Genomic DNA, 16,756 nt, shown 5'->3' with positions numbered 1-16,756 from the left:
CTATGACATAATCATGTGTACTTCCTAAGTTCCTGTATCATCGACCACAACTGAACGTTACCGGACGTCGTATAGACTCTAGGTTATGCATAGATTGAAGAGTTACATCTATGGTCTATGTCATGTTGCTTCCAGCTTGATCTGTTTTGAAGTCTGACAGATATGAACACAGACAGTGATAGTACTGATTCAGCTTTTGAGTATGATATAAAAATGAATGGTAAGTCTTTTGAGGTAACTGACAGGGAAGGCCAGTCAGCACTAGTGCCAGGAGTGACTGCTACCAAACCTCCTGTCGAGAGCTCGTCAAGACCATTTACGAATTACAAGACACCATGTTTTGAAACTGAAGTCGAAATACCAAAATCTACGCGCACTACAAGTAGTATGGTGGCAAAAGGTACTATAGATATTTCAGATATAGCTACGTAAAACCGGACAGTAGTTGTCTTTGTGGTTTACAACTATTCAGTTAAACCACATAATTATTGTCGTATAACTTAGTCAGTTTGAGCTCAACAAACCTTGGGCACATGTTTGTTAAACCAAAGTGACTATAAGTATTGGCATTAGCTATAATTACTGTGTTTAAAATGTTTGTTATATAAGTTCAGATTTGTAAAGGAGGTGTGGTGCACTCGATCTCGATCGTGGATATTCATTAGTCAATAATGCAGCTGTATTAATAGTGGAACAATTTCTTTGCAGGTGGAACCCCCGTTCAAGAAATGGAGCGTCATGGCGACCATCAATCCATTCCAGTCTACTCTATACAGGCAGAAAGGTCTCGTAGTACCTCATCAAGTGGTAAGCTGCATTTTACGCTATAGAAGAGAGGGTATATGTAATGCTTTGAACTGCATTTGTTTGTGTACAATAATTGTATTGTGAGACAGAACTTAAGCAATACTAAGCCATAACATTGCAACTTCTTTTGACATCACGAAATCACTTCAACAAAGTATAGGTATTAGCTGTGTGCTGATGTGTATTACCTCATTCCTCATAATTAAACGCATACTAAGTCTATAGTTGCATCACTTCCTTCAACCGAAATTACCCATTTCTATATAATTATATATCGTTAGCGATTCATTAAATTTTTTGTTTTCATGCCAAAGCATACAGTGTGTATAATTTGTCAAACGCACAGCACATTTCCTAATTAAGTATTGTGGTTACCAAGTACAGTTGTGACTATTTATGAGTCATAATTAAAAGGGACTGCCCTGGGGAAAGTACAAAGTAACCATGCACTACCATTAGGGATTTAATTGATAACTCACGTACTGGTATAGTTGGCTATTACTACATTGTCTTTTGTATTTGTACGTACATTCAGATGAGGAGACGCCGCTATTAAGTACACTGCTAAGACGACCAAGAAATATAGGTGAGTGAAGTACAGTTTATTTTCTCTGCATGTATATGAACCTAACACCCAGACTCTGAACTTGTGGTTGCTTCATGTAATTACCTTATATAGTATTTCCTGCACGCTGTGTAGGCAGTTCATGTAGTTGCATAATACTGTCAGTTGACATTTCATGTGCCTATAATTATTATAGTTCTCCCACTGCATGGCATGCACAGCATGTAAATATTATCTGCAGTACACTGATCCTAATAGTTTATATGAGTGTGGTTGAATATGTTATATCGGTTTGAAGGTTTGGGTAATATACAGTTCATAAAAATTAATGGTCACCGTTGGGGAACAGTATATATATATATATATATATATATATAGGTGGTATTCGGAGAGATATCGATTGCCATCCACACGTATACTATGCTCTATGCATGAGCCAATTCCTGTTACAAGTGAATCTTGAAGCGCTGCTAACTGCTTCTCTAGCTCATAATTATAAGCTGTATTTAAAACGTACTATACACATGAGTTGAATCATTCACTTCTTCGTATTCACCCACAGGTATATGCAGACAATCCTCTCTTAAGAGCTGTCTAACCACTGGCTTACTCATAATAATAGGAATATTACTGATTAGCATTTTTGGCTCGATGATTTGGGTAAAATCAACAAAACCAGAGCCGATATTTAAAGGAGTTGATGTCGACAACGAGGATACTGTTCTGGTTGACTTCTTTGACACGTTTCTCTATAAAGAAATCGAAATTTCTAAAGCTGAGGATAGTCATTGTCCTGATTGCAAAGTGGAAATATATTCGTTTTATCCCGACGATATAATTGTTGATGATAATTACTACAACATTTCAGCCGATAGTTTGACTACTACACATGATGACATTTTGTTATCACCGAATTACTTCATATCTAATTCTAAAATCAAAGTATCTGTGACATTCTATCCGCAAAAGGACCAAAACACCACGGTCGAATTTCTGCTCTTCAATGATCTAGAGTTGTACGAGCCGTTTCAAAGAGGAGAAAAACCTAACCCTTATCAAATATATCCTGTTCAAGTTAACGAAAAAGAAAAAACTTTCTCAATAGTGATAGTGGTTGCCAACACTGGTTACTTTTTTCTTGGAATCAGACCATCAGATTCGCCAGTTACATTCGGGTTCCAAATAACTGTTCAACAGATCTACTATTCGAGAAAAGATTTTCCATCTCTAACGTGTCTACTAGAATCGACAAAATCTTGCACAATACGATTTACTGTGAGTCATACTGACGAATATACGGACACACTCAAAACATGTATTTTTGTTTATTCTATTCCACCGCCTAATTTCCCCAAGTCATATTACGTCAGTTTAGAGTACAATGTGTATCGTGGATTCTGGAACACTTGGTCAATTGGTCTAGTATCAGGTATTGGCGTATCTTCCCTTTGTGTGTCAGTTCTGTGCTGTTACTACATTTTTTGTCTATGTAACTGCGCACGGGCTCACAAAAGAAAATTTTAGGCAGTTTTGACAATTTTTGTAATTTTTTCCAATCTTAACAGCTTCATCACATCAACTAGCTATATTTTATATGATTATAATTATAATTATTCGTACAATACACACTATATAAAAAGATAACTACATTTCTAGCTTTAGTTTTTTCTCAGGGGGAGGAGAGCCTATGAAATCTCCCATAGCTGGGAATCCTAATGATTCCGTTATTTCCATACTTCTTCTTGGAGAGATGCCAAACGAAGTCTGGTGTTGTGGTTTCAGTACATACACCCTACAGTAACAAAATGTATGCATACAGTCACTTCTTTGTGAACCCTAGCAACATTGGATTATCCATGCACTTACACTGTGTGCAGAGTTATTTTAGGAAGGAAATTCGTTATTATACAGCCTGGATATAATTATGCATTGTCATAAATTATAATGGCTGAAAGGCCTTGTGAGTCACTGTGATACACCCCGGTCCTAACGAAAAGCAAAAACACAACCCCTGATATAATTATAAGCCAAGGCCTTCTATAATTAGCTTACTTCCTAAAATTAATATGTTTGCTACCTACCTGTACTTGTCAAGGTCAGAGGAAGAAATCAGGTACTTTGTGATTATGTCTCGAACTTTGTCAGCAACGTCATTGAGTATGACGCATGTATCGACACCATGTAGTTGCTTAGAAAGAAACTTATAACGCATGTCAACAATAACTGTTTCGGTGTGACACGCCACGCTGTGTTTATCGTTGGGTGGAACAACTGTTCTGCAAACTGGAGCCGTCACGCTGTAGTAACTTGTGATAGCCGGCTCTATTTCCACCATTGGTACAGTGAGAGCTTCATCTGTTTCTTCAGCACTGGACTGTTGGTCTTCCTTGCAGTTCACTCTCCCAGAAAGAGTCCACTCAAATTGATCCATTGCTAGCTGTTAATCATTGTGGTATAGTGTGTTGTAATTATTATGTGTGGTAAAATGTAAAATAATTATGCTGTACAATTAACCACAAATATCTATTAGTTTTGTGGGCCAACAGTTCTGCTCTAGACTTGTATTAATTAAGGTTTTCACTAATGTTTAGTCAACTGCATGACATTGTATAATATAGCTAAAGTCTAAACATCAAATTGTCTAATGTGATTCTCACAGCTCTGTATTATAATTATGTATATAACATTTATTATAGGAAGTGAAATCTAGCTATAAAGTAATTCAGGCAGCATTATAATATATACACTCACCCGGTCATCTGGGTGAGTTCTCAAGGCTTCCAGGAGATCATGCAGCTTACTAGCTGTCACTTTCAGAGAGTCAGGATACTGCAGCACCACCCATATCTTATCTGGATCATCACTATTAGTCCTATCTGAAATTCCCCTCAGCCTGGGAAGAACCTCTGTCTCCAAAGCTTTTAGATCCAAACTCATATTGCATATAATTATACTTAGTCTAGTATATATAAGTCTATAGTATATACTCAGCTATAAGTATAATTATAGTCTCAGCTATATATAACTATAATTATAGATCTACTAGCATCAGTTTGCTTGCACAAGCACCTATATATACATAATTATAGAGATGTTAAAGTAGACCATGCACCTATTGTCTGTTATTCTAGTAATGGGGTGGAACCCAATCCACATCCTGAATGGGCCATTGTCCTTGCATGGGTTGCAACTCCCCATCCCCACCTGCACTATACCCTCAAATTCACTTTCAGGGAGATTATTAATATGCATGCACAGTTAGTGGGTATACTAATAAGGAGCTGCACTCAGAGGTGCCTATTTTCCTTCAAATATACGTATATGCATAGGGGGTAATTATCTTGAATTTGTTATAAAGTCATAATTAATTTTTTGGCTTGTTTAGGAGACCTAATGTAGCCGCAGTCGAGAGATTATGATCATGAACTGTATATTAAGGACATTGTGAGAGCTATAATTATACTGAACTATACTATATACCATGCATGATCTTATTAAGCCGACTATAGCCAGCCATATTAGTATACCACTATCATACACCACGCACTTTCAGGTTGGACAATGACCTATTCTTACAGGCAAACAGTGCATGTGAATTCCCTAAGTATACACTCCCCTCCATTGTAGACTCTGAATAACAATTACTCCAGAATCTGGAGTAGAACTCTGTATATATGGAATTTTGATTGTTTTCATTCTGATCAACCAATCACTTCTCCATTTACATATTTGGAAAATTACACATTGTATATAATTATATAACTTTATAGAAAAAAGGCTATAGAACTTAAAACTTTATGTTTCATAATTATGATTCATGGTTAAAGACTGTTGTTGCCAGAAGGCAAAGAGTGAATTAGTTCTCGATACACTTGGGCTCTTAGAAAAGCCAATAACTTGTTTGCTGTAACCAGCAAAGGTCACACTGCATGGGAGATAACGGAATGGGATGAGTTATGTCTTTGTCTCTACTTTTTTATAACTGTACAACCCCACTTTGCACAATAGCAAATGTTTAACCATGCATGTATGCAGATTTTTTACCAGGAATTCCCCCTCAAAAATGCTGATAATGAGAAAAAACATAAGCAGCGACTCACTTGACTTTGTCTTGCCAACATAAACTGAGACCTCCAAGCAGACATTCGATCAACTTTGGAAAATACTTCTTTTGAGTCACAGTATCCATTATTTGGTCAGCAGGAGGATTACAGCTCAAGCTAGTGAGCTCAACGATTGGTTTTATACAGTCATCAGCATACCCAGCATGAAACTCTGCTGTACTAATAGCCTTCACAGCCACCCTCCAACCATAGTAGTGAGGAGCATCATTTACCTCAAAATCCTGGATAGGAAAGCAATTTAGTATAGGAATCCACCCCCTCATGAAATGCATGATGGGCTGGTATAGCCTCGAGACCAGCCATTCGATATCTGAAAGAACGCCTGGTCAATTCCAATGTACAACTTGTCTAATTGGTCCAGGAATTTCTTGAACCGATAATTGCCCACACAAGGTGTATTACCCATGCATGAATATCATTATGATGCTGTAAAACGCTGGCTCAGCTAGACGAGTTGTACATTGGAACTTGACCAGGCGTTCTTTCAGATAACGAACGGCTGGTCTCGAGGCTAATGGGCTGGCTGCTGTCTTTTTCAAATTATAGCTTATAGCAATTCAATGCATGCACAAGCAAAAATGTTATTCCAGTTTGGCACTTCAGTGTCACGTAGCAAAAATTAGGAAAGGTATTATATTATGCGATTTCCACGAGACTATAATGGGGATCAACTCATTGTGCTTGATTGCAGGCCATGTTATATTTCTAGAGCCATAAAAAGTAAAAGACTAGTAAACCCTCAATTGGACATTTCACCCTTATGATCTAGCACCAGTTTATTCGGTTTTTTGTTCTCCTGTACACTAGTCTCAAAAGTAAACGTGTAACTAAACCTTAGTGCTGATGCCACGATCGATTCTCACATGCAGACTTACTTGGACAACTTTCTGCATGCATTTCACAAGATCATATAGTTTGTCTGCAGTGAAGAGGTCCAACTCTTCTTCAGCTTCCTTCATTGAGCTACATGTAACTGGAGGCAGAGTTGAGGGGATTGAGATGGAGATGGTCAGTATTTGGTACGGAGAGTCCACATGGTTTCCATCAATGGCTAGAATTTCTGGAGAGCTGGTCATCGTTTCTGGTCAAATTTGTTTCTTGGCACGTTAAGTGTTAACAACTGTATAATTATTCGTTCTGAATTGAAGCTGTGCGCCTTTCTTTTATGTTCACACGTACATAAAAGAAAGCGCACACTATACACATGTATAGTGTGCGCTGCAGATTGCTAAGAAATTACCTGGGACTTTCCCTTATTAACAAATTACCTGGGATTTCCCCTTCTTTTACCCAACGCATACAAATTACGTCATCTCATTAATTGCATGCTGGACAATAAAATAATTAGCGTATCAAGCATAATTATTATTAAAAATTAAAAAAAAATATTAAGCTACTTAAATCTACATGATTGTCGAGTCGGAAGGTTTCTTTTACAAACTTTCCGAACAACACAACTTAAACCTAAAACAATGATAATTGTAAAAACTACAGCACAAAGAGAAATAAACAGACTGAAAATTGGGTTTGGAAAAGTTGTTTGAACGTCTACTTTTGCACTATATACAGTTGCTGAAGGGTTAAGCTGAGAAAGCAGAACACATGTATATCTCTCTAAAATAGATAAAGGAAAGGTTAAGGTGCATGATGGTGTCGATATTGGTTGACAAAATCCTCTCTGCTGGTAAAAGTTTACGTTGTATGCTACAACAGATGCTTCAACAGCGAAATTAAATGTAACATTCGAATCGATCACCCATACACCACAGTAGTATGAGGGGGGCTCACCAGGGAGTACAGTGAAATTAGCAGTATAGTTATTGGCCTCATTTAGTGAGAAATTTCTAGCACTCAAGTTTATTTTCCCAGCGTAAAAGTCTCTACACTGCTCAGCCGATGTTAGTATGTGAAGTTGTAGAGGCACTGGAATATCATTATTAAGAGAAAACAGAAGTGTAGAACCTTCCAACATGTATATTAGCTCTGGAACATTATGACTCTCACGAATGTGAGCGTATCTACGAGTTGGGAGGGGATCAAAAACAGCAGAGTGGGTACTTGTTAAGTTGTGGGTCCCAAATGCAGTAAAAAGCTGTGGTTCAGAATAGGTGCAGTCAAACACACATGTTGTTATGTTTGGAAATTCTGCAATATCGTGCTTGAGTGTAAACATGATTCTCTCGTAGTATTGAGTGTTGAGACGTTTTGATACCAATATAGTCGTGTTTCTACAGAGGCTTGTGTTTTCAAAGTGGGACCCTTGACTAGATAGGCCAGATGTAGAGCTGAAAGCGAGTAGGGATACAAAGATGGCTGCCAGCAGAACACCTGCGAAGAAAAACAAACAATGGCATGCAGTTATTTTTCTGTAGAAAACGTTCGGTATAAAGTTATGGGAAATGTAAAGTTACATGCAGTTAGCTATAGCTCCTTTAAAAATGAAAATATGTGCAACTTCATCACCAAGCAAAAACAATGAGGCACCCTGATCTACCGCTAAATTTTTGAAGGGCTTAATTTTCTCTGTTTTTGTGGGTAATTTGCATCCCTACACGAAAAGAAAATTATTCGTTAATTAAAATTATCTGCTTTAATGTGCAAAGATGGAAGGGGTGACCTGGTATCGTGGTTACATACCTACGCCTCGAAGTAACCACGGTAGCGAAGGATAAATGAGTGCATATCCTTTTGTAGGTGTGGTATATCCTACTAAACATTACATTAACATTGCAATGGGGTAGCCAGGATTTTTGGTGGGCAGTGCTCAACTGGGGTTCTTGTTACCATAAAACGTTATTGCGTGAGCAGGACAAATAAAGCGTAAAAAAGATATTTTACTAAGGTAAACAGTTTTTCCATCTACTAGGATTAGATGACAGATCCAATGAGTTGGAGTTTCTGGAGCCTAAAAGGGGGGGGGGAGGCTCCAGCTTTATCAGCCCCTCTCTGCCTATGCCACTGCAAAGTAAACGAGTGTTGCAAGCTGCGCTGTGCTAATGCCTCTCGCTGTTGTTTTGCTTTCACTCATTAGAAGAGGTGAAGAGGTATAATTATATGTTATTATTGTTGATTGCAATTGTTGACAGAATTGAATTACAGACAGTCATATTATAGGAGAGGAGCTGAATGGCAGAAGCCTATATCTGATGGCTTGATGAATAATCTTCAACGATACTGAAACAACGCAAAATAATGGTCTGTAGCCAAATAGTGGGAGCAAACCTTTGTCATAGGCACAGAGCACAGTATATCTAAACAAGCAGAGAAAATACTTGTGTACATGTATCTATTGTTACCAGACTTGTGTACATGCTATCTATTCTATATGGTATATCATTGTGGCTTACTGGTATATCAGGACCTCAAGAAAAATAAGTAAGTTCGTTCAACCTTGTGGAAACCTCATCAGAGTCACTTAATTGCCAGGGTGAGCACGCATGCGCATTACATCCAGGAATAATTATTAAAGGGTGTGTCTGCAAAGAGATCAAGTTCACAAGTGACTACTATAGGTAGATGCTTAACAGATCTTTTCTGACTCTTGTAGCTAACAAAAAGCTAGCGCTTTAGTGCAAGGTTAACTCATTATTATGTTGAATAGAAAGTTTGTGCGAACGGATGATGCTATGAAAGATTCTGAAGAGACTGCAATAGCCTTCAATGTGAGTCAAACTAGAGAAAAAAGCTTTAGTTAGCTAATCCACGAATCAAAATCCCAGTGAACATGGCTAAAAGCCTATAGAAGTTGTTAGTTTTTGTTGCATTGCAACCGTTGAGCAGTTACAGCTGGAACAGACACGCAGACAGACAGACACACACACACACACAGTCAGCTTTACCGTATTCCTCGTGCGGCTACGCCTCGAGGCATAACTAGTTACCTCTTCTATATCACTCTAGAGCGAAAGCAAAACATGGCGAGAGGCATTAGCATAGCGCAGCTTGCACCACTCGTTCCTTATATAGCTGCAAGTGCAAAGTATTAGGCCAGACAAAGTAAATTACTTGGTTCCCACTTTCTTTACACCACTATATCTCCTTTTTATTGCGATAGGCTGTAAAGATCGTCAAAACAAAATTTAATGGCTTAAAAATTGACCTTTGATATGCCTGACTTAAACTTTGTGACCTTTCTTGATAAAAAAGTTGCTTCCCCTTACATCAAATTTTGCTGAAAAGGTTGAGAACCAAATAACTCACTTTGCTTGTCCTTATTAATATAAACACACCTATTACTACTGCCAATCCAATTTTCCACGTTTTTGGTAAAAGCTGCTCCTTCACTGTCTCTCCCTCTAGATCAATTAAGGTACAAACTATAATTACAGTGCAAGTACTACTACTAATTAAGAATCGTCTAAACACCACTCTATAATTGAATTTCTACACAATGTGTTAATTAAAGATTGGTATGTTACTCACCTTCATGACTCGGTAATTTGTCTTGTGACGGACCTACAAAGATGCATGGGTATAATAACTATGCATGTGTATACTACTGACAAGGTTATGGCATACAAAAGTATGTACCACAAAAATGGGCGATAAGCTAAAAAGCGGCGCTAAACTTAGTGTTTGTGTGGCGATAATCTAAAAGAGTAGCGCTAAACTTTGTGTTTGTGTGGCAATAAGCTAAAAGAGGGGCGCCAAACTTAGTGTTTGTGTAGTGACAAGCAGCTTAAAACAGCGGCGCTAAATGTAATTTTGTGATATGAGCCATGTGCATCTTTTTTAGATAATTTTGTCTGGGCGTGGCATGACAAAAAGAGGTTAGCTAGGTGTAGGTCTGGCCACGCCCAACTAGTAGTGAATAAAGTTGTTGGTCGGTCTGTAATATCAGAGTGCCTTGACACTTTTAACACTGAGGATATGTTCCTCAACTATAGACAAAGAATTTCTGTATTATTAAATTTATGTTTAAAATGCTGATCTCTAGGCAGAGGCACATAGATCAAGCACAACTTTCAATGCCTTTTTGATACAATGTGTTTGCTAAATTGTCTAATTATTATGGAAGTAGACTTCTAAGATTTAGCCAAAGATACACCAATCCAATTTTCCACATTTTTCATAAAAGCTGCTCCTTCACTGTCTCTCCCTCTAGATCAATTAAGGTACAAACTATATAGTGCAAGTACTACAAAATAAAATGAATCTCGCCTAAACACCACTCTATAATTGAATTTCTACACAATGTGGTAATTAAAGATTGGTATATGTTACTCACCTTCATCACTCAGTAATTTGTCTTGTGACGTACTATCAACATCTACATTATAACAAAGATGCATGGGTATAATTATGCATGTGTACTACTGACAAGGTTATGGCATACAAAAGTATGCACCACAAAAATGGGCGATAATCTAAAAGAGTGGCGCTAAACTTTGTGCTTGTGTGGGTGACAAGCTAAAAGAGTGGCACTAACTTTGTGGTGCTAAACTTTGTGTTTGTATAGCGACACTGAAGCTGGTCGATATAATTTTGTCTGGGCGTGGCATGACAAAAGGAGGTTAGGTGTAGGTCTGGCCACGCCCAATAAGAAAATAATTGAAGTGGTTGGTCAGTCACGTTTCATCTGTAATATCATTATCTGTAATATCAGAGTGCCTTGACACTTTAACACTGAGGATATGTTCCTCAACTATAGACATACAGACTTTCTGTAATTAAGTTTAAGATGTTGCCTAACTGAACTTAATTGGACAACTACTAGAAGAAATGCTGATCTCTAGGCAGAGGCACATATAGATCAAGCACAACTTTCAATGCTTTTTTGATACTGTAACAGTGTGTTGCTGAATTGTCTAGAAGTATTCTAAGATTTAGCCAAAGAGGCTTCAAACCTAAACCTCCTTTCGTCATGCCACCCCCAGAACAAAAAAACAACAGCGCCACTATTTTTAGCTTATCACAAATCAAATTGCACAAAATTAGCGCCCTGTTTTAGCTTATACATGCTATCACACAATTAGCACCACTAAATTTAGCCCACCAAACAAGCACCACGTTTATCGCCACACAAACAAAGTCTAGTAGCACACGAAGTTTAGCGCTACTCTTTTAGCTTGTCGCTACACAAACACAAAGTTTAGCGCTACTCTTTTAGCTTGTCGCTACACAAACACAAAGTTTAGCGCTACTCTTTTAGCTTGTCGCTACACAAACACAAAGTTTAGCGCCACTCTTTTAGCTTGTCGCTACACAAACACAAAGTTTAGCGCCACTTCTTTAGCTTATCGCTCAATTTGTGGTGCATACTTTTAAAACAAATCGTATGCCATACAATGAAGGTACGTAAACATAACAACACTTGGAATCCAAACAGTGACGGTGCATATCTGAGGTATAAATTTTACCTTCACATTTGAGTGGGTTCATGACTTTTGCTCCAGCGCCATCTCCTATTAAAAAAAAATTTGAGATGAATAACGTTCAATCATATAATTGGTAATTGGGGAGAGCGTAGTACTGCTCAACGCTGCAATTTTGTCTGTATGTATATATATATATTCATGTATGCCATGAACCGGCTATTTTTTTGGGGACTCGTGCTCCTTTACAATAAGCTAGCTGCTATGTACATCTCTATGACATTGTGCATACGGCTGATATACCTATAGCCTAGTTCCCAGGGCAATAAAAAAGGTAACAAAGCAAATATATAGCCGGCTCAGATAACACTTCTGATGTCATACAGGCACGCCTGCAGCATGCGCAGGTCACACTTAACTAGAATTTTCATCAATCAAAGGAGCCTTTGCACGGAAATTAAACTTTCTAACAGTCTTTCTGCAAAAGTTTATACCCTAGAAATATACCCGCTATATATGGTAAAGTATAGAACCTCGATTATCCGGACACTTTGGTTTCAGAGAGGCCGGATAAGTGAATATACCGGACATGCAATCGAATAGATAAACCACACCTTGATCCACCCACATAATTGATAAACAGCAGGGCAAATTTAGTCTATGTGGATGCGCAGAAGATAAAATGCCTGTGTCCAGGTATATAGGGACACGCGATTGTCAAGCCGGATAATCGAGGGCCGTATAATCGAGGTTCTGCGTGTACATGATATATTACAGACAATTGATAATGGTGATTTACCAGCATAGTGCTCTTCTATCCCAAGACCCTGTGTAGGAGAGGTTTCTGTAGGAGAGGTTTCTGTATTAGGAGAAAAAAAACAAGTTATTATAGAGACAAGCTGACTATATATAGGTGAAGTGATGTAGTAGTACTGATGTACGTATATATAGTACATGTAGATCTAATGTGATTTCTGTATAAGTATATGGAAGCACCGCGGGTGCATGCATGCTGATGTGTCAGTGAATGTGCCTAGAAGCCTATAGAAACTCTCAGTTTCACTTCATTAATCCTTGAGCAGGACACACATGCACACACAAACACACTACCGTATACCTCGCTTGCGCAAATGCACTGAGGCATAATAATGGATGGGTGGACATCTGTTGTTGTTATTGATCTATACCACAACACAATTATTGGTGAATCACATGCTTTGAACCAAGCCACGAATATGTCATCTTATACAATGTATGCTATATATGTACAGTGATCTTTCATTCCCAACAATCTATAAGGACCACGTACAGCATAGCATGTATAATAATCATTATTGCTTCCATTGTGTCTTGACAATTGTAATTGGTAATATTCTGGGTGTGACAACAAATCTGTAACAATGTGTATAGTTAGACTATACATGCAGCTCCACATAATGTAGTATTTACGAGTTAAGAGCATATAATCGTAGTATGCATAGAGCATAAACAGACAGACCGAGAGTTACGAGTATACCTCAATTATAGGCCTAGTAATGTGTAAAATGCAACAGTAAAGCCATTGTTGCATGTGACCAAATACCTCAATTTTACTAATCGAGATACACGTGTCGTAGGTTAGTATGATACAATACCAAGTTGGGGCATGTGATTAGCAAATCCCAGGTGTATATATACACATCTTCTCAGCCACATAATATTAATTTAGTAGTATGAATGTGATTGTATCCCAAACAATATCGACACATTCAGTATTATACCTGTTTTTGCATTAGACAGCTTTGTCTTCAATATTGTAATCCATTCTGAAGGTGACTGTGATGGTAGCACGTTCTTACGAAGCAAGCACTTGAACAATTTTGTCGGTGTTGTAATGTTGTCTCTTGACGTACCCAATTCAGTGTCTTTAAACTCTTCAACGAAAGCGTTTAGTTGCATTCCACCTAATTCATTGTCCCCAAACTCCAAAAGACTTTGCCGTGATTTCAACATCTCTAGTAACGCAATCTGTTTCGTTAGGCATTCAGGGTCACAAAGGTCGTTGAGGTGACTGAAACGGGTTTTCACTTCTTTCGTATTGGTTGCATATATAAGGGCTTCCCGAAAGAGAGTTGCTGCAAAACTTGCTTGTCCACGAGACTCATACTTATTCGAAATTTTTAGATAAATCTCAAGAGCGTTCTTGCCATCGAGAATTTCATCCAGAATACTTTCAGCAACTAATTGCAACCTCTCTGTGTTTACATCACTAATCAGTGGACTTATTCTTGTCACGACACCTTCAATGTCCGAGTTAACCTGTTTGTCAAAAGCACTGCTGCAAGGGGTTGGAAATTGTGACAGCAATACCAGTACCGTGCATGTACACTAAAAAGCTGTAATGTAGGTAACCAACGTACATTACAGTTACTGATTACACACATACCTTGGACGTCTTGGACGTGCTGAAGCTAAAGGTTCGTCCTGATTTTCGTTACCACTCTCGTCATGACTACTCTGGGTGGCGTCAGTGGCACTAACAGTAGACACTATATAATTATGTATGTGGTGCAGAAAAATGCAATAAATAAGCACTATATAAACACCTTGAGGTAAAAATGTGCTACACACCTGGTTGGAATTGTTGCTTCGGGATTTGGCAATAAAGTTGATCTCCATCCGCGGTCGCTAAAGCTGCAATAACTTTGGCTTGACCTCCACTCTCCTCAACGGCCTCAGTGGCTGTTAGTAAAGGATTGGGTGTGGTTTGACCTACATCCATTCCACTTTCCTCACTTGTAGAACTGGATACAGGTGTAGAGCTGTGATACGAGCAGAGAACACAGTGACAATCCAGTTATACTACATTGGTCGTTACTTCACCATGCACTTGTATACTTTTGGTGAATTGAGCTTAGGCCACTCAAAGCTCCTAGGTAAATTAGTTTCAGCTTCCCTTCCTTGCAGATATAGATACGGGGGAGGATATATAGGATATTATGATGTCATAATTTATCATAAAATTAGCTTGTGTGGCTTCAAAACAAGCTCACACCATAGATTGAAGAGAAAGGAATTGGCAACGGAAGCAGTTCACGTGATGCTTTTACATTGAATGTACACAGATGGGCCTGAAACCATCCGTATTTCGCCCTAAAACTCCCGCGAAAACCCGGGAAACTTATTGTGTCTAATGCCTACTTCTCAAAGCCCTCCAGCACTTAAACACATGCCCCCTGATGGTAGGTATCACAGAAATAAATAAAACATAATTTTTTGATTTTCGTGAAGTAGCTAGAGGTACACAGAGCCTCTGTCAGAGGCTTTTTCATGCTTGTGTAATTCCTATAGCACCTATGATAGAGCTAAGGTTGTGTTACTAAGTAGTGTGCTATGTCCCAAATGGCCACACAAATGAGGTGAAGTTGATGTTTAGCAGCAGAACTGCTCGTAGACTTTTTTACAGACGACAAAAACAATTCTTATCATGTTTAGGCTCCCACGTTAGAAGTAAGCCTCAAGGTGAAACACGGATGGTACCGGAAGTGCACTTCGTTGCCAATCCCTTTCTCTTCAATCTATGCTCACACTAACAACTTTAACATGACATCTTGCCGGCACGCAAATGACATTTTATGTTACTACGTATGCAATGATTACCGTATAGAGGGTATATTTCGAGGGTATAAATGTTCGTGGTTTTCGCAGATTAGGCATGAACCGTGAACATTTATAACCGCGAATTGAATATTTCATGCATGCATGCTGCAAAAAAGGCGCTATTCCACGAAAATTAAATCTGCAAAAAACTTTCTAAAGGCACATCCGCGAAAATTTATACCCTCGAAATATACCTGCTATATGGTATCCTCAAATCAGGGAAGTAGTTGCAAATTTGAATGCGGGCGGCATATTATATATAGAGCTTGAAACTAAATTGCCACTTGGTGTGGTTATAAACTTCCCTAACAATTTACCACAAAAGTTAAACAAGGTCTCACCTGTCATGGGGTGAGTCATGTTGGACAACATTTGATGCTGTTGTTTGATCTCCTGTCCCACCCCTCTTCTCCTCTTGGTGTACGTAGCTTTCCTCTAAGGCCCGGGCAATGCCACTGTAACCAACGGTATGGCTGGACAAAGCCTCCACCACATCTTTCCAGCTTTTCTCCTCACCTCTCAGCCACACGCCCAGTCCTTCACGATAGCAGTCGTCAGGATTGTCTCGCCATTTCGCACCAATGCTGTCAATGGTAGCATGGTCCACTTTCAGAGCCAGAAGGATGTTTCGCCATTTGTTCCGAGCTTCGTACGTTTTAGTATACACACCATTCAGAGTGAATGACATATCTGTGCAAAGATATAATGGTATAGCTAGTGGACAAAATCTAGGTCACAAATCTTCATTACCGTTGCTTTTAATACTGATAAAGCTCGATCCCGAGTCCAGAGAGATCTAGCGCTGGGTATCGGGTAGCAGAGATAGTAGTAGATCCAGGGTACAGGTGCCAATGATCGAGAGCCGGCTAGCTAGTCTCATCACTCAGGTACTAAGGTCTAGGTCTCACTATGGTACTATACTCTATCATAATCATCACGCTAGCTAGCTGTAGGGCGACGCCCATCATCTGGTGACCACACGAAAAGAGGGGTGGGGCTACTCAAGTCTGCTGAGTCACTGTGAATAATCTTCTCACTGAGATCAATTCCCCCATAGCTTAGTGTATGGTTCTCTCCTTGTACAGTGAGGTGACACCAACTTATTCACACGGCCTACACCAGTGGCTTCAAGTATTCAGTCGTCATGCATACCTCGTCCGTATGGAATACGTCCGAGGTATAAATGCTAGTCCACGAGCTACAAAGCCATCTCGACCTGATTCTATCTGAGTGGCAGAATGATGGGTTTCGAAACAGAGCAGTTCAGTCCATTATATATACATAGTCTATGTCATAGATCTATACCA

General features: G+C 38.8%; 3 protein-coding genes across 10 annotated transcripts; 1 reads left to right on the top strand and 2 right to left on the bottom strand.

Moving 5' to 3' along the window:
• The first annotated feature begins 48 nt into the window (after positions 1 to 48).
• Positions 49 to 3,016, top strand: LOC135344967 (uncharacterized). The gene is made up of 4 exons (XM_064542269.1): positions 49 to 400; positions 709 to 807; positions 1,343 to 1,393; positions 1,935 to 3,016. The coding sequence occupies exons 1-4, from the start codon at positions 163 to 165 to the stop codon at positions 2,894 to 2,896; spliced, it is 1,350 nt and encodes a 449-aa protein (XP_064398339.1). The 5' UTR covers positions 49 to 162; the 3' UTR covers positions 2,897 to 3,016.
• LOC135344972 (uncharacterized) lies at positions 2,910 to 4,488 on the bottom strand. Its single transcript, XM_064542281.1, has 3 exons — positions 4,124 to 4,488; positions 3,454 to 3,809; positions 2,910 to 3,164 (listed from the first exon to the last, which is right to left on the bottom strand). Exons 1-3 carry the CDS (start codon positions 4,307 to 4,309, stop codon positions 3,017 to 3,019), a joined length of 690 nt encoding a protein of 229 aa, XP_064398351.1. The 5' UTR covers positions 4,310 to 4,488; the 3' UTR covers positions 2,910 to 3,016.
• Positions 4,489 to 5,081: 593 nt separating this feature from the next.
• On the bottom strand, positions 5,082 to 16,386 carry LOC135344963 (uncharacterized). Of its 8 annotated transcripts, none has more exons than XR_010397593.1 (13): positions 16,200 to 16,386; positions 15,791 to 16,139; positions 14,421 to 14,611; positions 14,236 to 14,338; positions 13,571 to 14,124; positions 12,610 to 12,669; positions 11,856 to 11,900; positions 10,724 to 10,765; positions 9,919 to 9,951; positions 9,726 to 9,791; positions 6,372 to 7,824; positions 5,473 to 5,717; positions 5,082 to 5,297 (listed from the first exon to the last, which is right to left on the bottom strand). XR_010397593.1 is itself a non-coding variant. In XM_064542261.1 (12 exons), exons 2-11 carry the CDS (start codon positions 16,135 to 16,137, stop codon positions 9,612 to 9,614), a joined length of 1,500 nt encoding a protein of 499 aa, XP_064398331.1. In that variant the 5' UTR covers positions 16,138 to 16,139; positions 16,200 to 16,386; the 3' UTR covers positions 7,684 to 7,824; positions 9,596 to 9,611. The 8 variants fall into 8 exon arrangements, 2 of the variants coding, with proteins under 2 accessions (XP_064398331.1, XP_064398332.1); XR_010397592.1 differs by having other exon boundaries at positions 13,571 to 14,127; positions 16,200 to 16,385; XR_010397596.1 differs by lacking the exon at positions 9,726 to 9,791 and having other exon boundaries at positions 13,571 to 14,127.
• Between the last annotated feature and the right edge of the window lie 370 nt (positions 16,387 to 16,756).

This window comes from Halichondria panicea, chromosome 12, assembly GCF_963675165.1.
Source record: "Halichondria panicea chromosome 12, odHalPani1.1, whole genome shotgun sequence".
NCBI lineage: Eukaryota > Metazoa > Porifera > Demospongiae > Suberitida > Halichondriidae > Halichondria > Halichondria panicea.
This window is presented reverse-complemented; position numbering and strand designations above follow the sequence as displayed.